Below are 24,970 nucleotides of genomic sequence, written 5' to 3' on the forward strand. Positions count from 1 at the left end.
TAGAAGATATACAATTTCCTCGTTTATTGCGCCCCCTAACGGCGAAATTTTCCGAATTTTTTATCGAACGACATTAAGGCTAGCCCCAACATGTGTGTCAAATGTGGACTCGATCCGATGTCTAATTTTGTTTTTTTTAGGATTTTTGATTTTCCACGTAAAATTTAGCTAATAAACCAATATTCAAAACGCTACCGTTTCGTCGTCGAAAGTCGGATCAAAAAACTGTCTGAGGGTTTCTTTGCGTGTGCGTCTGAAGATGCCGTGTGCAAAGTTTGGTGTTGATTGGTCGAGAAATGTGGGAGGAGTAGCGAAAAAACAGTTTTGCGGTTTTCGCGATTTTGCGAAAAAAAATTCTAGACGCAAATGGGCGTGGCCTATGCCAAAAGATGCAGCAGACTCCAGTGAATATGTGGGTACAAGTTTTTGACTGTGGGAGGTTCGGTGTGGGAGTTATAGCCCCAAACGCGTATTCCTTGGTATAGCGCCACCTAGTGACCGACGTGTCTGGATTTGGTTATCTGAGTAGCGGTGCCGGACCTGGATCTAGTCATGCAATTGGCGTGTCGGCACCATTTACGGTTTGGGCTGTGGTACAACTTCTAGGGGGAGGTAGTATAATAACTAGAACTGCAAGCAGTTATGCAGGGGTCCAAGAAGTGTGCATTTCGCCGGCACAACGCGACAAGAAATGTGCGTTTCGCCGGCACAACGCGAAGCAAGTATTCAAAACGCTGCCGTGAACAACATGTGGATATAAAGGTTTTGACTGTGGGAGCTTCGGTGTGGGAGTTATAGCCTAAAACGCGTTTTCAGAACATTGGCCAAATAGGAGATAGACAATGTCGTAGTTTTCTGGCGCCGCCCTGTGGCGAAATTTTCCAAAGACAATTTTCCTTTGCCAAATAACTCCCGCCCACATTAATAATTCTTGGCCATATTTTCTATATAGACTCGGGTTTGCCCCTTGATGGTTTCCCTTGAGTTTGAAGAACATTCCTTCGGCCAATTAGAAGATATACAATTTCCTCGTTTATTGCGCCCCCTAATGGCGAAATTTTCCGAAATTTTTATCGAACGACAATAAGGTTAGCACCAACATGTGTGTAAAATTTGGACTCGATCCGATGTCTAATTTTGGATTTCTTTGGATTTTTGATATTCCACGTCTAATTTAGCTAATAAACCAATATTCAAAACGCTACCGTTTCGTCATCGAAGGTCGGATCAAAAAAGTGTTTCATGCATTCTTTGCGTGTGTGTCTGAAGATGTCGTGGGCAAAGTTTGGTGTCGATTGGTCAAGAAATGTGGGAGGAGTAGGGAAAAAATAGTTTTGCGGTTTTCGCGATTTTGCGAAAAAAAATTCTAGACGCAAATGGGCGTGGCCTATGCCAAAAGATGCAGCAGACTCCAGTGAATATGCGTGTTCAAGGTTTTGAATGTGGGAGGTTCGGTGTGGGAGTTATAGCCCCAAACGCGTATTTCCTTGGTATAGCGCCACCTAGTGGCCGGCGTGTCTGGATTTTGTTATCTGAGTAGCGGTGCCGGACCTGGATCTAGTCATGCAATTGGCGTGTCGGCACCATTTACGGTTTGGGCTGTGGACCCACTTTTAGCGCGGGAAGTATAATAATAACTAGAACTGCAAGCAGTTATGCAGGGGTCCAAGAAGTGTGCATTTCGCCGGCACAACGCGACAAGAAATGTGCATTTCGCCGGCACAACGCGAAGCAAGTATTCAAAACGCTACCGTGAACAACATGTGGATATAAAGGTTTTGACTGTGGGAGCTTCGGTGTGGGAGTTCTAGCCTAAAACGCGTTTTCAGAACATTCCATGGCCAAATAGGAGATAGACATTGTCGTCGTTTTTTGGCGCCGCCTTGTGGCGAAATTTTCCAAAGAGAATTATCCTTTGCCAAATAACTCCCGCCCACATTAATAATTCTTGGCCATATTTTCTATATAGGCTCGGGATTGCCCCTTGATGGTTTCCCTTGAGTTTGAAGAACATTCCTTTGGCCAATTAGAAGATATACAAATTCCTCGTTTATTCCGCCCCCTTATGGCGAAAATTTCCGAATTTTTTATCGAACGCCATTAAGGGTAGCACCGACATGTGTCTAAAATTTGGACTTGATCCGATGTCTAATTTTGGTATTTTCTGAATTTTTGCGTATCGACGTAAAACGTAGCTAATAAAGCAATATTCAAAACGCTACCGTTTCGTAGTCGAAGGTCGGATCAAAAAAGTATATAGTTTTTCTTTTCGTGTGCGTCTGACGATGTCGTGTGCAAAGTTTGGTGTCGATTGGTCAAGAAATGTGGGCGGAGTAGGGAAAAAACAGTTTTGCGGTTTTCGCGATTTTGCGAAAAAAAATTATAGACGCAAATGGGCGTGGCCTATGCCAAAAGATGCATCAGACTCCAGTGAATCTGTGTGTTCAAGGTTTTGAATGTGGGAGGTTCGGTGTGGGAGTTATAGCCCCAAACGCGATTTTCTTGTTATAGCGCCACCTAGTGGCCGGCAGGTCTGGATTTTGTCGTCTGCTTAGTCCGAACAGATCTGGACCTAGTCATGCAATTTGCGTGTCGGCACAATTTACGGTTTGGGGTGTGGGCCCACTTTTAGGGGGGTAAGAATAATAATAATAATAGGAATAATCCTTACAAAAACAATAGGGATCCAACCTGTTGGCTTGGACCCCTAACTAGAACTGCAAGCAGTTATGCAGGGGTCCAAGAAGTGTGCATTTCGCCGGCACAACGCGACAAGAAATGTGCGTTTCGCCGGCACAAAGCGAAGCATGTGTTCAAAACGCTACCCTGAACCTGTGGATACAAAGGATTTGACTGTGGTAGGAGTAGCGAGAAGTCAGTGTAGCGTTTTTGCGGCGAGATTTTGTAGAAGATATACAATTTCCTCGTTTATTGCGCCCCCTAATGGCGAAATTTTCCGAAATTTTTATCGAACGACATTAAGGTTAGCACCAACATGTGTGTAAAATGTGGACTCGATCCGATGTCTAATTTTGGATTTCTTTGGATTTTTGATATTCCACGTCTAATTTAGCTAATAAACCAATATTCAAAACGCTACCGTTTCGTTATCGAAGGACGGATTAAAAAAGTGTTTCATGCATTCTTTGCGTGTGCGTCTGAAGATGTCGTGTGCAAAGTTTGGTGTCGATTGGTCAAGAAATGTGGGAGGAGTAGGGAAAAAACAGTTTTGCGGTTTTCACGATTTTGCGAAAAAAAAATTTAGACGCAAATGGGCGTGGCCTATGCCAAAAGATGCAGCAGACTCCAGTGAATATGTGTGTACAAGGTTTTGAATGTGGGAGGTTCGGTGTGGGAGTTATAGCCCCAAACGCGTCTTTCCTTGGTATAGCGCCACCTAGTGGCCGGCGTGTCTGGATTTTGTTATCTGAGTAGCGGTGCCGGACCTGGATCTAGTCATGCAATTGGCGTGTCGGCACCATTTACGGTTTGGGCTGTGGGCCCACTTTTAGCGCGGGAAGTATAATAACTAGAACTGCAAGCAGTTATGCAGGGGTCCAAGAAGTGTGCATTTCGCCGGCACAACGCGACAAGAAATGTGCGTTTCGCCGGCACAACGCGAAGCATGTGTTCAAAACGCTACCCTGAACCTGTGGATACAAAGGATTTGACTGTGGTAGGAGTAGCGAGAAGTCAGTGTAGCGTTTTCGCGGCGAAATTTTGTAGACGATATACAATTTCCTCGTTTATTGCGCCCCCTAATGGCGAATTTTTCCGATTTTTTTATCGAACGACGTTAAGGTTAACACCGACATGTGTGTAAAATGTGGACTCGATCCGATGTCTAATTTTGGATTTATTTGGATTTTTGATATTCCACGTCTAATTTAGCTAATAAACCAATATTCAAAACGCTACCGATTCGTCGTCGAAAGTCGGATCAAAAAACTGTCTGAGGGTTTCTTTGCGTGTGCGTCTGAAGATGCCGTGTGCAAAGTTTGGTGTTGATTGGTCGAGAAATGTGGGAGGAGTAGCGAAAAAACAGTTTTGCGGTTTTCGCGATTTTGCGAAAAAAAATTCTAGACGCAAATGGGCGTGGCCTATGCCAAAAGATGCAGCAGACTCCAGTGAATCTGTGTGTATAAGGTTTTTAATGTGGGAGGTTCGGTGTGGGAGTTATAGCCCCAAACGCGTATTCCTTGGTATAGCGCCACCTAGTGACCGGCGTGTCTGGATTTTGTCGTCTGCATAGTCCGAAGAGATCTGGATCTAGTCATGCAATTGGCGTGTCGGCACCATTTACGGTTTGGGCTGTGGTCCCACTTTTAGGGAGGTAAGTATAATAGGAAAAATCCTTACAAAAACAATAGGGATCCAACCTGTTGGCTTGGACCCCTAACTAGAACTGCAAGCAGTTATGCAGGGGTCCAAGAAGTGTGCATTTCGCCGGCACAACGCGACAAGAAATGTGCGTTTCGCCGGCACAACGCGAAGCATGTGTTCAAAACGCTACCCTGAACCTGTGGATACAAAGGATTTGACTGTGGTAGGAGTAGCGAGAAGTCAGTGTAGCGTTTTCGCGGCTAAATTTTGTAGAAGATATACAATTTCCTCGTTTATGGCGCCCCCTAATGGCGAAATTTTCCGAAATTTTTATCGTACGGCATTAAGGTTAGCACCAACATGTGTGTACAATTTGGACTCGTTCCGATGTCTAATTTTGGATTTCTTTGGATTTTTGATATTCCACGTCTAATTTAGCTAATAAACCAATATTCAAAACGCTACAGTTTCGTCGTCAAAGGTCGCATCAAAAAAGTGTTTCATGCATTCTTTGCGTGTGCGTCTGAAGATGTTGTGTGCAAAGTTTGGTGTCGATTGGTCAAGAAATGTGGGAGGACTAGGGAAAAAACAGTTTTGCGGTTTTCGCGATTTTGCGAAAAAAAATTCTAGACGCAAATGGGCGTGGCCTATGCCAAAAGATGCAGCAGACTCCAGTGAATATGTGTGTACAAGGTTTTGAATGTGGGAGGTTCGGTGTGGGAGTTATAGCCCCAAACGCGTATTCCTTGGTATAGCGCCACCTAGTGGCCGGCGTGTCTGGATTTTGTCGTCTGCCTAGAACTCAGGGACCTGGATCTAGTCATGCAATTGGCGTGTCGTCACCATTTACGGTTTGGGCTGTGGGCCCACTTCTAGGGGGGAATAATAATAACTAGAACTGCAAGCAGTTATGCAGGGGTCCAAGAAGTGTGCATTTCGCCGGCACAACGCGACAAGAAATGTGCATTTCGCCGGCACAACGCGAAGCAAGTATTCAAAACGCTACCGTGAACAACATGTGGATACAAAGGTTTTGACTGTGGGAGCTTCGGTGTGGGAGTTATAGCCCAAAACGCGTTTTCAGAACATTCCATTGGCCAAATAGGAGATAGACAATGTCGTTGTTTTTTGGCGCCGCCCTGTGGCGAAATTTTTAATTTTCCAAAGACAATTTTCTTTTGCCAAATAACTCCCGCCCACATTAATAATTCTTGGCCATATTTTCTATATAGACTTGGGTTTGCCCCTTGATGGTTTCCCTTGAGTTCGAAGAACATTCCTTTGGCCAATTAGAAGATATACAATTTCCTCGTTTATTGCGCCCCCTAATGGCGAATTTTTCCGAATTTTTTATCGAACGACATTAAGGTTAGCACCAACATGTTTGTAAAATGTGGACTCGATCCGATGTCTAATTTTGGATTTCTTTGGATTTTTGATATTCCACGTCTAATTTAGCTAATAAACCAATATTCAAAACGCTACCGTTTCGTCGTCAAAGGTCGCATCAAAAAAGTGTTTCGTGCATTCTTTGCGTGTGCGTCTGAAGATATCGTGTGCAAAGTTTGGTGTCGATTGGTCAAGAAATGTGGGAAGAGTAGGGAAAAAACTGTTTTGCGTTTTTTGCGATTTTGCGAAAAAAAATTATAGACGCAAATGGGCGTGGCCTATGCCAAAAGATGCAGCAGACTCCAGTGAATCTGTGTGTACAAGGTTTTGAATGTGGGAGGTTCGGTGTGGGAGTTATAGCCTCAAACGCGTATTCCCTGGTATAGCGCCACCTAGTGGCCGGCGTGTCTGGATTTTGTCGTCTGCGTAGTCCGAAGGGATCTGGATCTAGTCATGCAATTGGCGTGTCGGCACCATTTACGGTCTGGGCTGTGGTACCACTTCTAGTTGGGAATAATAATAATAACTAGAACTGCAAGCAGTTATGCAGGGGTCCAAGAAGTGTGCATTTCGCCGGCACAACGCGACAAGAAATGTGCATTTCGCCGGCACAACGCGAAGCATGTGTTCAAAACGCTACCCTGAACCTGTGGATACAAAGGATTTGACTGTGGTAGGAGTAGCGAGAAGTCAGTGTAGCGTTTTCGCGGCGAAATTTTGTAGAAGATATACAATTTCCTCGTTTATTGCGCCCCCTAATGGCGAAACTTTCCGATTTTTTTATCGAACGTCATTAAGGTTAGCACCAACATGTGTGTAGAATTTGGACTCGATCCGATGTCTAATTTTGGATTTTTTAGGATTTTTAATTTTCCACCTCTAATTTAGCTAATAAACCAATATTCAAAAAGCTACCGTTTCGTCGTCAAAGGTCGCATCAAAAAAGTGTTTCATGCATTCTTTGCGTGTGCGTCTGAAGATGTCGTGTGCAAAGTTTGGTGTCGATTGGTCAAGAAATGTGGGAGGAGTAGGGAAAAAACAGTTTTGCGGTTTTCGCGATTTTGCGAAAAAAAATTATAGACGCAAATGGGCGTGGCCTATGCCAAAAGATGCATCAGACTCCAGTGAATCTGTGTGTTCAAGGTTTTGAATGTGGGAGGTTCGGTGTGGGAGTTATAGCCCCAAACGCGATTTTCTTGTTATAGCGCCACCTAGTGGCCGGCAGGTCTGGATTTTGTCGTCTGCTTAGTCCGAACAGATCTGGACCTAGTCATGCAATTTGCGTGTCGGCACCATTTACGGTTTGGGGTGTGGGCCCACTTTTAGGGGGGTAAGAATAATAATAACTAGAACTGCAAGCAGTTATGCAGGGGTCCAAGAAGTGTGCATTTCGCCGGCACAACGCGACAAGAAATGAGCGTTTCGCCGGCACAACGCGAAGCATGTGTTCAAAACGCTACCCTGAACCTGTGGATACAAAGGATTTGACTGTGGTAGGAGTAGCGAGAAGTCAGTGTAGCGTATTCGCGGCGAAATTTTGTAGAAGATATACAATTTCCTTGTTTATTGCGCCCCCTAATGGCGAAATTTTCCGATTTTTTTATCGAACGACATAAATGTTAGCACCAACATGTGTGTAAAATTTGGACTCGATCCGATGTCTAATTTTGGATTTCTTTGGATTTTTGATATTCCACGTGTAATTTAGCTAATAAACCAATATTCAAAACGCTACCGTTTCGTCGTCAAAGGTCGCATCAAAAAAGTGTTTCGTGCATTCTTTGCGTGTGCGTCTGAAGATGTCGTGTGCAAAGTTTGGTGTCGATTGGTCAAGAGATGTGGGAGGAGTAGCGAAAAAACAGTTTTGCGGTTTTCGCGATTTAGCGAAAAATATTCCTAGACGCAAATGGGCGTGGCCTAGGCCAAAAGATGCAGCAGACTCCAGTGCATCTGTGTGTAGAAGTTTTTGGACTCTGGGAGGTTCGGTGTGGGAGTTATAGCCGCAAACGCGTATTCCTTGGTATAGCGCCACCTAGTGGCCGGCGTGTCTGGATTTTGTTATCTGAGTAGCGGTGCCGATTCTGGATCTAGTCATGCAATTGGCGCGTGTGCACCATTTACGGTTTGGGCTGTGGTTCCACTTTCACCGCGGGAAGTATAATAAAAATCCTTACAAAAACAATAGGGATCCAACCTGTTGGCTTGGACCCCTAATAAGAAAAATCCTTACAAAAACAATAGGGATCCAACCTGTTGGCTTGGACCCCTAACTAGAACTGCAAGCAGTTATGCAGGGGTCCAAGAAGTGTGCATTTCGCCGGCACAACGCGACAAGAAATGTGCATTTTGCCGGCACAACGCGAAGCAAGTATTCAAAACGCTACCGTGAACAACATGTGGATATAAAGGTTTTGACTGTGGGAGCTTCGGTGTGGGAGTTATAGCCTAAAACGCGTTTTCAGAACATTCCCTTGGCCAACTAGGAGATAGACAATGTGGTGGTTTTTTGGCGCCGCCCTGTGGCGAAGTTTTCCAAAGACAATTTTCCTTTGCCAAATAACTCCCGCCCACATTAATAATTCTTGGTCATATTTTCTATATAGACTCGGGTTTGCCCCTTGACGGTTTCCCTTGAGTTTGAAGAACATTCCTTGGGCCAATTAGAAGATATACAATTTCCTCGTTTATTGCGCCCCCTAATGGCGTAATTATCCGAAATTTTTATCGTACGACATTAAGGTTGGCACCAACATGTGTGTACAATTTGGACTCGTTCCGATGTCTAATTTTGGATTTCTTTGGATTTTTGATTTTCCACGTCTAATTTAGCTAATAAACCAATATTCAAAACGCTACCGTTTCGTCGTCGAAAGTCGGATCAAAAAACTCTCTGAGGGTTTCTTTGCGGGTGCGTCTGATGATGCCGTGTGCAAAGTTTGGTGTTGATTGGTCGAGAAATGTGGGAGGAGTAGCGAGAAAACAGTTTTGCGGTTTTCGCGATTTTGCGAAAAAAAATTCTAGACGCAAATGGGCGTGGCCTATGCCAAAAGATGCAGCAGACTCCAGTGAATCTGTGTGTACAAGGTTTTGAATGTGGGAGGTTCGGTGTGGGAGTTATAGCCCCAAACGTGTATTCCTTGGTATAGCGCCACCTAGTGGACGGCAGGTCTGGATTTGGTCGTCTGCATAGTCTTCACGTACCTGGATCTAGTCATGTAATTGGCGTGTGTGCACCATTTACGGTTTGGGCTGTAGTACCACTTTCTTGGTAGGAAGTATAAGAACTAGAACTGCAAGCAGTTATGCAGGGGTCCAAGAAGTGTGCATTTCGCCGGCACAACGCGACAAGAAATGTGCATTTCGCCGGCACAACGCGAAGCATGTGTTCAAAACGCTACCCTGAACCTGTGGATACAAAGGATTTGACTGTGGTAGGAGTAGCGAGAAGTCAGTGTAGCGTTTTCGCGGCGAAATTCTGTAGAAGATATACAATTTCCTCGTTTATGGCGCCCCCTAATGGCGAAATTTTCCGAAATTTTTATCGTACGACATTAAGGTTAGCACCAACATGTGTGTACAATTTGGACTCGTTCCGATGTCTAATTTTGGATTTCTTTGGATTTTTGATTTTCCACGTCTAATTTAGCTAATAAACCAATATTCAAAACGCTACCGTTTCGTCGTCGAAGGTCGCATCAAAAAAGTGTTTCATGCATTCTTTGCGTGTGCGTCTGAAGATGTCGTGTGCAAAGTTTGGTGTCGATTGGTCAAGAAATGTGGGAGGAGTAGGGAAAAAACAGTTTTGCGGTTTTCGCGATTTTGCGAAAAAAAAATTTAGACGCAAATGGGCGTGGCCTATGCCAAAAGATGCAGCAGACTCCAGTGAATATGTGTGTACAAGGTTTTGAATGTGGGAGGTTCGGTGTGGGAGTTATAGCCCCAAACGCGTCTTTCCTTGGTATAGCGCCACCTAGTGGCCGGCGTGTCTGGATTTTGTTATCTGAGTAGCGGTGCCGGACCTGGATCTAGTCATGCAATTGGCGTGTCGGCACCATTTACGGTTTGGGCTGTGGGCCCACTTTTAGCGCGGGAAGTATAATAAAAATAATAAAAATCCTTACAAAAACAATAGGGATCCAACCTGTTGGCTTGGACCCCTAATAATAATCCTTACAAAAACAATAGGGATCCAACCTGTTGGCTTGGACCCCTAATAATAAAAAAAATCCTTACAAAAACAATAGGGATCCAACCTGTTGGCTTGGACCCCTAAAAATCCTTACAAAAACAATAGGGATCCAACCTGTTGGCTTGGACCCCTAAAAAGAAAAATCCTTACAAAAACAATAGGGATCCAACCTGTTGGCTTGGACCCCTAAAAATCCTTACAAAAACAATAGGGATCCAACCTGTTGGCTTGGACCCCTAATAAACACTACAAAAACAATAGGGATCCAACCTGTTGGCTTGGACCCCTAATTAACACTGTCGCTCATTTGCACAATCATTGAAATAACGTTGATTTAACGTCGGCATTTCATATCAATTTCAATGGTCAATTTCAACCATAAATCAATGTTGATTCAATGTTGATTTTTCAACCTTAACCAACCACAACCAATAATCAACCTCCATGACCATATTTCAACGTTGATTCAATGTCATTTTGCTATCTGGGTAGTAACCTTCACACAAAACATGATGTAAAACTGTTTGTTTTGGGAGTGTTTACGTTGATGTGTTTCTGTGTTTGTCCCGTCCATTTAGGATGAAGTTGGACTTGATGTTGGGAAAAGAGTTGAAAAGAATTGAAAAGAGTATACATTAGATATGGGTGTTAAATGTAGGGAGTAAAAATAAAAAGTAGTCAGAAATTACTCAAGTAAAGTAAAGATACTTGAAAACTGTATTTAAGTACAGAATTCACTCTGCATACACCTCAATTAAACATCTCAAACAGTTACAATTAAATGATCAAAATCAATGTCAAATTCCAGTCTTTTATTGAAACACACATTGAAATAAAGGTGCAACGCATGCCATTATAAGTTGAAACATTCAAACCTTTATGGATATCAGCCATATGAAACACATTTAGGACCACATAAATGCGAGGGGAGGGGCCCACACATGGATGGTCATCATCATCATCCTCATCCTCATCAGTGACAACAGCAACAACAAAAAATAACAAATCCAATGTTTGTTTTCAATGTTCTGCTTGCATAGGTCACAGAATCGCAATCAATTGTTCAAGAGGCAACTCCAAATGAAAGCCATTTTATTCACAGAAGGCTTCATACAATAAATACCGTTGGGTCAACAATGTGGTTGGAGAGTATACCTTCTCAGGGGACATTGGTTTACCAATTTCCAAAGTCTGTTGTGGTTTGATTGTGGTTCTATCGTGCACAGGCTCTCTGGTGTCTTTCTGTGTGTCAGGAATGGCACATTCAAAATCTCTGTCTCTCTCTCTCTCTCTCTCTCTCTCTCTCTCTCTCTCTCTCTCTCTCTCTCTCTACATATATATATATATATATATATATATATATATATATATGTGAGACAGAGACATTTGTTTTGCCCAATTGTTTTATGATCCATTTTCAGAAAAGTACACACGTCTGTGTAGGAAAGTGACAACACATACTACGTGTATGGGTATGTTTGTGTGTGCGTGTGTCTGTGTTTCTGGCTGCATGCATGTCTGTGTATGTTTCCATACATGAGTTTAACTGTATGTGTGTGTTTGTGTGTGTGTGTGTGTGTGTGTGTGTGTGTGTGTGTGTGCACTTCAACCTACACACAAATCACGCAATTTGTATCTAACATGGACATCCCACCACACCCCCCGCTCCTCCTATTTCTTGGCCACTTCGTTCTTCACGGGGATGGTGATCTCAGAGGCCTGGATGGCCTGCATGGCCAGCGGGGCCTCCACCGTCAGCATGCCCTCTGGGGACAGGCTGGACTGCACCTTCTCTACGTTGGCCGTGGGGGGCAGCCTGCATGGAGGGGGACAGCAAGGGCAAGACGGTTTAGAGTGGCGGGGTGTTGTCGCTTTTTATCCACAGTCCCCTTTTAATTAATTCAGTCATTGGCCGTTAGAATCCTTGACAGCCAACGATTGGGGGTGGGGGTGCAACTAGGCTAACTTAATGAAGTCATTGCAGAGAGAACATTCTCTCTTTATTCACTGAGAAGGAACGGGACAAGGACATGGCGCTAGTGGCCACTGGATGGCAGCAGTGCTTTTTTTACAGTGCTGTATCCCCAGAGTTAAAAACGTTTTTTATTACAGTGCCGTGGCACCACGGCAGGAGCATTGTTTTGATACAGGGCAGGGGGCCCTGAATGACAGCAGTGTTTAAATACATTGTTGTGGCCTTTGGACAGCAGCAGATCTGTTTTAATACAGTGTTGTGGCCCCTGGAAAGCATCACTGTTTTAATACAGTGTTATGGCCCCCGGGTGATGTAGTGTGTTAATACAGTGTTGTGGCCCCCGGGTGATGTAGTGTGTTAATACAGTGTTGTAACCCCCGGAAAGCCGCAGTTCTGTTTTAATACAGCGCTGTGGCCCCTGGGTGGCAGCAGAGCCACGTGAAACTGAACTGAGAGAGAATGAGGCAGGAGGTGAATGCTATCGGGAGAAAGGCTGCGGTTTAATTTTCCCAAGTGAAAGGGGGGAGAGGAGAGCTATCAGTAAGAGCCAGCCAGCCCAAAGCCGGAGCAGTCTCAAGCTCAGGACACACACAGACACAGCGGGCCCGATAACATACAGAGTGACCCACAGTGAACTCGATTCAGCTTGGAACAGCATCTCTACCTACGAGAAAAGTGCAGTCACACCGTAAGTCACACAAACAAACGCATTGTTTGACTTATTACAGCATTCCTCTCAAAAACGGGAAACTATCTCAACCATTAAATTCCTTATAAATTAATAAAGAAATCTGTTTTGTCTATCCTACTCTCTCTCGGGGTCCATCCAGTCTTTGTTATTTCATATTCCCCATGCTTGCTATGATCTTCCCATGTGAGTTAAATCCCCTTGGATCAGTCTCTTAAAGGTTGGGTATGTGATTTGCGAAACGCCAGCAGATTTTGAAAATACACAACTCAAATGGTCCATTCCAAGTACCTGGACGCGCAATCATGCACGAGCGCGAACAGAGATGCGCGAGAGCGAGCCAGGCTAGCCGTAGGTTTTCGTTTAACAACATGGCACTACATTCAGCTGTAAGTTGCACCCAGTACCGCGGGAAGTAGGGGTGCTGGGGGTGCTGCAACACCCCCTGTCCGAGGCCCTGTCTTATCACAGAAAACGATCATTTCTAAAAACTCCGGCCAAAGTGGAGATTTCTGAAAACGCCGGTTATGTGTTGTCGTGTCAACGGGGAGAAACGGGATTTTAGATTCTGAAGCGTCACATTATGCACCAGGAAATGCTTAACGTCATGTGAGCGCCCGCCGTACCGTATTGGTCCGAATATAAACACAAACCCCATTGTAAGACGACCTATATTTGGAAAAATGATTTGAAGACCAGATCTTGTTTTTATGAATAAATAAATTGTATTCATTGAAATAATATACGAACATAAAAAGGCATAAAATAAAACCAGGGTTGCCAACAGTCACGCCCCTGGCGTGACTCTCACGCTTTCACCATCAATCTCACGCTGTCACGCACACGCAAGAAATGTCACGCCAAAATAAAAAATCCTCCCGTTCATTTTCTGCGGGAGCAGACTAACAGCTCTATCATCTGCCTACCTACAACGTGATCACGGCAGTATTCTCTGATCGTTGATTCGCTGAAAACCACGCACATGATACTAAGTTGCGTTTGAAAAGGTCAGAGAGAGTTCAGAGCCGGAGTCGGAGCCCACTGATGCGCGTTTGGGGATGGGTCGGTCGCGACCGATTCGTTCACAACGACTGAATCCCGAACGTGAACGACAAGAACTTGTTCCCCAAAACAAGAAGAACTGGTTCTTTGATTCTTCGAGCTTCGTCTCCCCGCCACCTTATATCTATTGAGTCTACAACGTTCTCAAAGATTCAGCCAATGAGAGGTAGCAATGGTGTTGCCACGGCACCTGGGTAAACAAATGACAAGGTGGTACCGTCGAATTTGCGCGCTTTCTCTGTCTGACGTATCTTGGGTCATACCATTCGACGTGGGGCCACTAATATATCCCCCTACATTTCCGAAAATAGACTTGACCTCCATCTGTTTATTGGATAAACGCATTTCCCAATCCCATGAGCCTTTTCTCCATTCTACGTCAATTCAAGAACAAACAAAGAAATTAAACTGCTGTTCGTATTTTGTATTTATGACCATGAAAGTTCTGTAATGCCTGAATTATGAAGAATTAAATGTAAAGTAAAATAAAAATTATAAAAATAAAACCATGAATGACATATAGAGAGTAAGCAAGTGGTATAAATATTGGTGGGACGTTTGCCTATACAAAATAGTATATCTTGTCGATTTTCACAGGGAGTAGAGCCTAGCCCAGGGTATATCTTGGAATACTTGAGAATCAGGCGAGTGGCACTTTTAAATTCCCCAAATGATTCAAGGTGGCCCAGATTGTACATTTTGAAAAAGCGTTTCCATTCTTTAACTTTTTTTCATAGATGAGGCTTTATACTAAACGAGGACTATTTTGTATAAAACATTTTTTTTGGGTTAAGGGTCGTCCAAAGAATTAGCCGCTCACACTAATATTTTAGAGTCTCACTCCAGCCAAAGTCCCAAAGTTGGCAACCCTGATAAAACACTGCCACTAAACAGTAGTGCAAATAGGCCGTACCAGAGAATGTCTAATATGAGGAGAACTGGCACTCGCGGGTTAGTTCCGGTTTTCTGGACTGGTTGCAGTAATAATCTTTGACCACGCGGGGCGCTCGTAGGCGAGTCCAGAATGAATGGGAGCCAACGGGGTTTTATCCTCAGAATCCACTTTTCTCACGATGTAATTTTTTGTCAAGTAATTTTAAAGTTGCTATCAAAGGGTGGGGCTAAGATAATAAACTCAGCTGAATATCGCATTTTTTAAGGTCACGTATCTGTTCTAAAAAGGCGTTAAAAACATGCGATGACGTCACACACTGTAATACTGTCAGAGGTACTGCTTTACGGCAGTTTCTAAAGCACTTCCCTTGTCCCACAACGATAACACCAGCTGTTGGAGGTAAGGCTTTTTTTTTGCCCTAGTTACAGTTTTAGTGAGCTAATGTAAAAAAAAGAAATGCGCGAATGTTTTACATATGTATGTTTCCTACTTCCTTTTTCTAATGCTCACTAGTGCCGATGATAAAGCTTCTTTTTTTTGTAACGATTATGAGCCATTTCTTTCTCCTAAAATAGAAACCTGGATTAGAATCATAATTTTAAGACTGCCTCAATTTAGTTTACATCAGTAAACAATCTGCTAGAGAGCAGTTGTCCTCCTCATGCCTCTTCCTTTCTTGATCTCTAGAGTCGGACCTTGATGCTGTGACAACGGACAAGTCTTCTTCCTCTGTCCTTTTCCCCTGCCTCTGTTCAGTATGTTCAGTGTTGTTAAATCATTTCTCTCTTTTTTTTATTAGTTACTGTTCGATTTTCTTATTGTGTTCTTGTTAGTGTGATGTTTGAATCAACTTGCCTGTTGCAATGTTGGTATAATGTTTGTATAATTACTGTTATACAACTGTTACTGTTTCAATGTGACCCAGACCATATTTCTCATTTAACAAACATGTGTATCTTATAATGTGTTGCATGGCAGAGCAATTACGGTATATTCAATGGCTTAAAACAAACCCATCTGTAAAGATCAGTGAATGCATAGAAATCACTGACAAGTGGTGTAGATGGTTTTCCCTCTGTGCAAGGTCATTAGCCCAAGTCCTACAAAAAAATAACGACTGTAATAGCAGATGTTGAAGTTGTTAAATCGTTAACTAACCATTTGTATGGAACAATCGGTTAAGGTAAGTTAAGTGCTTGAGTCTCGACACTTTAGAGAATGTCTAGAGCGCAACTTGAATAAGCCATGTGCGATATTACCCGGGCTCCAGCGCAACTTTCCTTACCAGGTGAAGCCTCAGGTAGCCTAGGACCATTCATACAGGAGCAAGCAAGAACGTTACCTTTTTCTGTCCTTGGTAAACGAAAAGACGGACAATCCGTTTCCACTGTAAGTGCAGTTTATCATTGCACATTTACGAGGCATTTCTTTTTTAAACTATCTTTATTTTCGAAAAATAGACAATGACAGATTAAATGATATTGAGCGGGATATTGACTGTATTATTTAAGGTGGTCATACCGTAGCCTACCTACCATGTATATAACACATTGAACATTGAACACAAGAAATGGAAGAAATTCCATTTATGCCCATGTACTTTCACCATACATACTATCTAAAAAATAAAAGGACCTACAGGAAAATATAAACACAGTACTCAAAAATTGAGTTAACACGTTTCTGATTGCTCTTCAGCTCAGATGCCGTAAGAGGGGTCTCTGGTCGTAATCAGTCGCAAGTCCGTCCCTGACCAATCAGCATTCATTAGCAGAATGCTAACATGTATGGCCAACAACGGCCCAAACTGTAAGAAATCGAAAGGACATAAGTACTCACTCATTTGACTTTTGACCCATAATCTATATTGAACTTGCGGAATCTACAATAAAATTTGCGATATTTCAACGACAAGCAGGTGAAAGAGGCATAATTAGCCGTTTAGCCCCATAGACTCCCATTCAATCTGGACTCGCCCGCGATCACCCCCAGTGGATGTCCCATGGAACTACAAACAAAATCGGTACAATGGGGCGTATAGGGAGTGCCCAGGCTCTTCGTAGACGGGCTCTGGCCGTACTGATGTGTACACCAAAGACTATTCCTGACACTCCTCTGCCCCGCTGTGTTCGCTCTGGCTGTGGTCGCTCCGAACTGTTTCGGCCCGTGGCAAAGCGAGTCATCCTCGCTGCTGTCCAAGGCATTTTGAGACGCAGCATTTATTTAATGCTCATGTATGGCGTCACATTAGTGCCATAATTCACTAATGTGATAAAAGATGCATTCGGGCGTATTACATTATTCCACACGCGTAGATATTAACTGCGAGCGCGCAAATGATCTCTGCGCGCGCAAAACAGCCTCTCGCGCGCGCAAATTACCTCAGCGCGCGCAAAACAGCCACTCGCGCGCGCAAATTACCTCAGCGCGCGCAAAACCTCTCGCGAAAGATGTTTTTACGCTCTCGCTCGAATTTAATTTTGGCACTATGGGGGAGGGAACCAAGGCAGGGCGATACGTGAAACAGCCAAACGTGATTGGCCGTTTCTGAAGCGCGATATTTGATTGACAGCCCTCCTCACATTCAATTCTGAATTGTACAGTAAATGGCTGAACGTATTGTAACTCCAGATTCTATGAGTATAGGCGCAGCCTTTGAAGTGTCGGCCTCATCGTCCTTTAAATAGCTGAAGAAAAGCTGTTTATTGGGAGCAGAACGTCCGCCGGCGCCCGACTACATCTGCGAAATGCGGACGTTGTTGAGGCACGCCGCACGCGGACGTTATTGAGGCCCACGCTGTTGGTGGTCGGGGATTACAAATTTTCAGTGCTACGGCTCACGCCTAGGGATAACCCAATATCGATAGCCTCAAAAGGCTGCTCATAGAATCTAGAGTTACAATAAGTAACTATCGTTTCAGCCATTAACTGTACAATTCAGAATTGAATGAGAGGAGAGCTGAGGAGGGCTGTCAATCAAATATCGCGCTTCAGAAACAGCCAATCATAGGAAAGCCCGCCCTGCCTTGGTTCCCTCCCCCATAGTGCCAAAATTAAATTCGAGCGAGAGCGTAAAAACATCTTTCGCGAGAGGTTTTGCGCGCGCTGAGGTAATTTGCGCGCGCGAGAGGCTGTTTTGCGCGCGCTGAGGTAATTTGCGCGCGCGAGAGGCTGTTTTGCGCGCGCAGAGATCATTTGCGCGCTCGCAGTTAATATCTACGCGTGTGGAATAATGTAATACGCCCGAATGCATCTTTTATCACATTAGTGAATTATGGCACTAATGTGACGCCATACCTCATGTGACCTAGTGCTGAAAAGAGGTTATATGAAAAAGTGTGAGGGTAGCAGTGGTGCGCTAAACTTGTTCTAGCTGGATGTGAGCCATGGTGTGAAGGAAGTGAACCCAACGATCGATTTTCAACTGTGCGCGCATGCACTGGTGTAATTGAGCTGTATGGCGTCACATTAGTGCCATAATTCACTAATGTGATAAAAGATGCATTCGGGCGTATTACATTTTTCCACACGCGTAGATATTAACTGCGAGCGCGCAAATGATCTCTGCGCGCGCAAAACAGCCTCTCGCGCGCGCAAATGACCTCAGCGCGCGCAAAACCTCTCGCGAAAGATGTTTTTACGCTCTCGCTCGAATTTAATTTTGGCACTATGGGGGAGGGAACCAAGGCAGGGCGATGCGTGAAACGGCCAAACGTGATTGGCCGTTTCTGAAGCGCGATATTTGATTGACAGCCCTCCTCACATTCAATTCTGAATTGTACAGTAAATGGCTGAACGTATTGTAACTCCAGATTCTATGAGTATAGGCGCAGCCTTTGAAGTGTCGGCCTCATTGTCCTTTAAATAGCTGAAGAAAAGCTGTTTATTGGGAGCAGAACGTCCGCCGGCGCCCGACTATATCTGCGAAATGCGGACGTCGTTGAGGCACGCCGCACGCGGACGTTATTGAGGCCCACGCTGTTGGTGGGGGGATTACAAATTTTCAGTGCTACGGCTCACGCCTAGGGATAACCCAATATCGATAGCCTTAAAAGGCTGCCCCTATACTCATAGAATCTAGAGTTACAATAAGTAACTATCGTTTCAGCCATTAACTGTACAATTCAGAATTGAATGAGAGGAGAGCTGAGGAGGGCTGTCAATCAAATATCGCGCTTCAGAAACAGCCAATCATAGGAAAGCCCGCCCTGCCTTGGTTCCCTCCCCCATAGTGCCAAAATTAAATTCGAGCGAGAGCGTAAAAACATCTTTCGCGAGAGGTTTTGCGCGCGCTGAGGTAATTTGCGCGCGCGAGAGGCTGTTTTGCGCGCGCTGAGGTAATTTGCGCGCGCGAGAGGCTGTTTTGCGCGCGCAGAGATCATTTGCGCGCTCGCAGTTAATATCTACGCGTGTGGAATAATGTAATACGCCCAAATGCATCTTTTATCACATTAGTGAATTATGGCACTAATGTGACGCCATAGAGCTGCGCTGCTATATATCTTTTTTATCAATGTAACGAGTTGCGAGTCTAGTGCAGGCTGTTTTTTTTTTCCAGCACCCCCTGCTGAGAATACGTTCTCGCGGCTATGGTTGCACCAGATGTTATAAACATTAAACGGTCACATAAATCATTACTATTTTTAGAAAATGTATGTTTGTTTCATATAATTGTATTGGAAGTCACGACGCTGAAGTTGGCATCCGATTCGCAGCATCCGATTCAGCAGCTGGTCCACTTTAAATCGGTCCTGATTGAAAACCACTACACCTAGACTCTTCAAATCTGGACTAAATTATCACAGTGAGGCTATACATTATAATAAACATAGTTACAGATTTGTGAAACCTTTTTTCTATTTGTGAAAATGCAATACAGGCTCATTTTAATGCTTTTTAGAGGTCCAGACTGCATTAGAACGGGTCCTGATTGAAAACCACTACACCTAGACTCTTCAAATCTAGACTAAATTAACACAGTGAGGCTATACATTATGTAAAACATAGTTTCAGATTTGTGAAACCTTTACCCTATTTGTGAAAATGCAATGAAGGCACATTTTAATGCTTTTTAGGGGTCCAGACCGCATTAGAACTGATCCTGATTAAAAACCACTACACCTAGACTCTTCAAATCTGGACTAAATTATCACAGTGAGGCTATACATTATGTAAAACATAGTTTCAGATTTGTGAAACCTTTAACCTATTTGTGAAAATGCAATACAGGCTAATTTTAATGCTTTTTAGAGGTCCAGACTGCATTAGAACGGGTCCTGATTGAAAACCACTACACCTAGACTCTTCAAATCTAGACTAAATTAACACAGTGAGGCTATACATTATGTAAAACATAGTTTCAGATTTGTGAAACCTTTACCCTATTTGTGAAAATGCAATGAAGGCACATTTAAATGCTTTTTAGGGGTCCAGACCGCATTAGAACTGATCCTGTTTAAAAACCACTACACCTAGACTCTTCAAATCTGGACTAAATTATCACAGTGAGGCTATACATTATGTAAAACATAGTTTCATATTTGTGAAACCTTTAACCTATTTGTGAAAATGCAATGCGGTCTGGACCCCTTAAAAACATTCAAATAAGCCTGTATTGCATTTTCACATATAGGGTAAAGGTTTCACAAATATGAAACTATGTTTTACATAATGTATAGCCTCACTGTGATAATGTAGTCCAGATTTGAAGAGTCTAGGTGTAGTGGTTTTCAATCAGGACCGATTTGAAGATTCTAAGTGGTTTTCAAGCCGAATCGGATGCTGCGAATCGGATGCCAACTTCAGCGTCGTTTGGAAGTCCTGGTTTTCACTAGGGTTGCCGCGGTGTGGACATTTTCACACCGAGTAATACACTCGTCTCAACACCGGTATTACCGAGTATAAACTTTGAAACTAGGTCAACCGCCACACAAGCATCGGTTTTTAGACCCTTCTCGTCCTTCAGTTGCCGCCAACGTTCGAAAGCAGCGCCTAGGATTATGCTTGATTTCAGTTTTGCTCTTTCAGCGTTTTTATTATCAATTACTCTCTGAAAAAGAGTTTTCCTTCTCTTTGCTGGTGGTGGTGGTGGGGATGGTGGCGTCTTGTCTGCCATGGAAATTGTCTTCTACTGCTAGGTCCAAATGTGGATTAACTAGTTCCAGTAGCTACAGCAGGATAACAACAAACAGGAGCTTGCTCTGGGTCACGAGCTCTGGGTCACGAGTACTGCACGAAGGGGTCGCGCGCGGGGCGCGGGGGAGGGGGAGTGCAGTACGACCGTTTGATTGACGTACTTACTGTCCAATGCAACTCGGTGGCAATGGAAATGATTGGCTGGAGTTTTTCGAGCCCTGCCCGTTCCACAGATGATTGACTTGTTTAATTTTCATGTCAGTACTTCTATCTCAGTGGCTGTAAGCGGGCTATGATAAGGATTTCAAGTAATTTTGCAAAAATGGCCAAAAAAGTGAATTCCATACCCAACCTTTAACGGGCTGATCAGCCAATCACAGCACTGCAGTTAAATAGCGTTATTCAGAACATATGCCTACTTGTGCTATAGAAACCAGTGCTCAGAAACGAGTGGAATGAAAACGACATTGAAAGAAGGAAGTAGGATACAAAAGTTCATCCCTTGTTGTAACAATTGCAATGAATAATCTTTCCAAACTGAAAGTCTAAGTTCTTTTGCAATCGAAAAAAGGTCATACAGCAACTCATCTACGTCCAAGAAGTTGCAAGGCCTTTACAAGGAAGAGAGGGGAAAAACACTGGTTTGGACGAGTGGAATCCACTGAAGTAGACCTTCATTGTGCAGTGTATTACATCTAATCATATTCGATTTGAAAAATAAAAGCACCACTCACGTGTATTTTCTTGTGAAACTTCTTGACACAAAGCCATGCTCGTCTTTTCTCTCCTGATGGTTACCTGGAAACACAAAAACACAAGGTCAGTCCAGGGTCGTTTGCGCTCTTGCCTTAGACGTATGAGCAGAGAAGGAGTGATAATATATGGTAGGCAACATTGACGGAACTGTTGCCTACCTCTTCAACAACCATTTTCTTATTTCTCTTGACTATTTCAAACACAAGGATGTTTGGTAGGCTGAAAGGCTTGTTACTCTATTGATTTTGTACGATACTACTTCATTGTGACACTTCCGCTTCCTTCAATTGTTTATACCTCCGGGGGACAACAACGGCATCTGTTGAACACCTCGGCCCTCCACAGGCGAATCATAATTTAGCATATTTGTTTATCTATGATTTTAGTATGCCCTCCATGAAAGAAATCAGAGCACAAAAATGACTGTGTAGGGAGGGTGAAGTACTTCATCTTTGAATATCTTCCACAGCAGGCTACGAGAGGTTCAATCTGTTCAAATGCTGACAAACCCATGAGAACAGCCCATCTCAAATCCCTCCAAGCGTTACATCTCCTCCTCTCCCCGATACCTCCAACATTAAGCTCAATTTTCTAAACTCCATTTAAAGCTTTCACCATCTTAACCCAGCCATAGCCTGCAGCGATGCCAACATTTCTGAAGCAATTTCTAATCTCATTTCCAAAACCCCTGGAAGAAAAGGATATCAACCGAGACATGACAAAACAATATGGATGGGTTTCAGCATTGCAAGGCGCTGTAAAAACATAAACAAACACTCTCATTGTCACACCTCATAAAATAGCATTTCATTATCGCCGTGGCAGAGAGTCTCCCCGTGTTGTGATAAAGCAGCTAGAGCTGGATGGATAGAAAAAAATAAAACACAGAGAGAGTTACGGCTCGGTTGCAGCAGAGCGGTACGACTCGGGCCCTCCACCTCTCTGTTCTGCAAGGCTGCACCACTTGTTGTCGTGGATCAAACAGCTCGGCGTCCCTGGCACTGGCGAGCGTGTTTGTTTTGACGACGGCCTGATAAAGGCAGCTGCCCCCCGAGGGCTCGTCCTCCTTTTCAAGGGGGAGGACGGCCGATCACAGGGCTACTGATACCCTGTTGGATAAGTCGTTGTACTTTAGAGTGGTGCCATTTCTCTTCAGCCCCCACTCTCTCTCCCTAGAGCTCTCTCTCTCTCTCTCTCTCTCATTCTCATTCTCTCGCTCTCTCTTTCCTCTCTCTCTCTCTCTCTCTCTCTCTCTCTCTCTCTCTCTCTCTCTCTCTCTCTCTCTCTCTCTCTCTCTCTCTCCTACCGTATAGTAGCTAGAGGAACACAAAGTTGTACATAGAGCAATTTCTTTTTTAACTCATCGTAGCGGATGACAGTTGGAAGAGCGTCCACCCGTCGAGAGAGATCAGAGCTTGCACTTAGCGGTGCACAGAGCTTTGTGAACTTTGTCTCGGTTTGTTTGCCTTTTTCGTAAAGTGTTAGACACAGGATCATCTGTTGATGTGAACATAGTTAAGTCCTTTGTTTGGAATTCATCAAGTGTTTAAGTAGCGGACAAGCAGTGTGAGTCAAAGCCAACGCCGTGACTCTAAATGAGAATATTCTGTCCGGTGACACCTCGTAACAAGGTGATGACAGGGGACAAGTGGCTCGCAGGATTTATTTGTCTAGGCGATGTCCAAAAAGATTATCTCCTGTTCTATAAGTATAACCTGTTATATGATTGTGCGTGAGGGAGAAACAATACATCCAACGGGAACAGGGTTTTGCCTGCCCTTCCTGAGTCTGTTCCACTTCAGGCCCACATTTCTTTCTGCCTGTGTAATGAAAAAGTGAGGAATCTCGAAGGGTGGGTGAGGCTATCTTTTGGGCCCAGATCCAACCACCCCCGCCCCTCCTAACCCCAACCTAACACCTCTCCACCCATCTGTAAGTCAGAGCATATTGTTTTATGATGTTGTTTTATAAGACTGTCTGCAGAGAGCCTCTGCATAACTCTTTTTTATATGTCAACATCACCTTTTTTTAATTTAGTGATGTTGGCTGATAGGCTTGAGATCCTGGAATAAGACCAGTGGGCGGGAGGGATAGGGAGAGACAGACGGGTGGAATGTGAAGGGAGACAAAGAGAGCAAGAGAACAGATGGAGAGAAAGAGAGACAGAGAGTGAGACTGAAAGACAGGCTCCTTTATGAGCCAGTACTGAATGTTGACAGCTCAGTAGATTTCTTTTAATTACCTTCATTGTATTTCTCATCATTAGTGTTTTAATCATTGTCATGATGTTTCTATTACTTTGGTTCTAACTTGAAATAGTTTGCATGGTTCACTGTGCCTCTCTTGAATGGAAAGAGAAACAGAAAGACAGAGACAGAGAGGACAGACAGAGTGAGACCCAGGTTTAAAGAGAGAGACAGAGAGGTAGAGACACAGTGAGAGACAGGTTTAAAGAGAGAGACAGAGAGAGACACAGAGAGAGACCCTGGTTTAAAGAGAGAGACAGAGAGGTAGAGACACAGAGAGGGACCCAGGTTTAAAGAGAGAGACAGAGACAGAGAGGTAGAGACACAGTGAGAGACAGGTTTAAAGAGAGAGACAGAGAGGTAGAGACACAGAGAGAGACCCAGGTTTAAAGAGAGAGACAGAGAGGTAGAGACACAGAGAGAGACAGGTTTAAAGAGAGAGACAGAGACAGAGAGGTAGAGACACAGTGAGAGACAGGTTTAAAGAGAGGGACAGAGAGGTAGAGACACAGAGAGAGACAGGTTTAACGACAGAGACAGAGAGGTAGAGACACAGAGAGAGACAGAGACAGAGAGGTAGAGACACAGTGAGAGACAGGTTTAAAAAGAGAGACAGAGAGGTAGAGACACAGAGAGAGACCCAGGTTTAAAGAGAGCGACAGAGAGAGATCAAGGTTTAAAGACACAGACAGAGACACACAGACGGACAGAGGCACACTGCAAAACCAAAAGAGCCACCCCAGACAGAGAGAGAAGGAGACCCGCGGGGAAGGCACTCACCGGAGATCTCCACCACACCGTCCTTGGTCTTCACCACCAGCTCCTCGGGGGAGAAGTGATTGACGTCCAGGCACACCTTCCAGCTGTCCGCCGTCTGCTTGATCTCCGACATGCCCGTGCTCATCTGCCGCGACATGGCCCTTGCCTGCTGCTGGGCCATGACGGCGCCGGGGTTCACCATGGGCGTCATCATGTGGGGGGCCGCCTGGTGGGGCATCATGGCCTGGGCCGCCATCATGGAGCCCATGTCGGCGCTCATCATGGGGCTCATGAACTGCGGCCTCATGTAGCCCGGCCAGTGGCTGGTGGCGGGGAAGGCGGGCATCTCCTCGCACAGGGCGGGCATGCCAAAGGCCTGGTCGAAGATGCGGCTGCCCTGGTGGTACTCGCGGAAGGGGTCCCAGCTGGGGGTCCGCAGCAGGGTGAATGGAATGCGTCTCTCAGACATGGTTGCTGCTGGTGGTTTTGAGGGTGAAGGGGTTCAGAGTGTTTCCTTAGTAGTGTTGTGAAGTGCTGCTCTGTGTGTACGGCG

At 44.3% G+C, this 24,970-nt stretch overlaps 1 protein-coding gene across 1 annotated transcript; it reads right to left on the minus strand.

Annotated features, from left to right (window-relative positions):
- Nucleotides 1-10,698: 10,698 nt before the first annotated feature.
- hspb1 (heat shock protein, alpha-crystallin-related, 1) lies at nucleotides 10,699-24,960 on the minus strand. The gene is made up of 3 exons (XM_030361405.1): nucleotides 24,439-24,960; nucleotides 21,391-21,454; nucleotides 10,699-11,717 (listed from the first exon to the last, which is right to left on the minus strand). Exons 1-3 carry the CDS (start codon nucleotides 24,884-24,886, stop codon nucleotides 11,573-11,575), a joined length of 657 nt encoding a protein of 218 aa, XP_030217265.1. The 5' UTR covers nucleotides 24,887-24,960; the 3' UTR covers nucleotides 10,699-11,572.
- Between the last annotated feature and the right edge of the window lie 10 nt (nucleotides 24,961-24,970).

This window comes from Gadus morhua, chromosome 7, assembly GCF_902167405.1.
Source record: "Gadus morhua chromosome 7, gadMor3.0, whole genome shotgun sequence".
Classification (NCBI taxonomy): Eukaryota; Metazoa; Chordata; class Actinopteri; order Gadiformes; family Gadidae; genus Gadus; species Gadus morhua.

Coding starts and splice junctions, on each gene's coding strand:
- hspb1 (XM_030361405.1), bottom strand. CDS start 24,886: ATGTCTGAGAGACGCATTCCATTCACCCTGCTGCGGACCCCCAGCTGG. Junction 21,455..24,438: donor CGGTGTGGTGGAGATCTCCG/GTGAGTGCCTTC, acceptor TTGTGTTTCCAG/GTAACCATCAGGAGAGAAAA. Junction 11,718..21,390: donor AGTTTCACAAGAAAATACAC/GTGAGTGGTGCT, acceptor CCCTCCATGCAG/GCTGCCCCCCACGGCCAACG.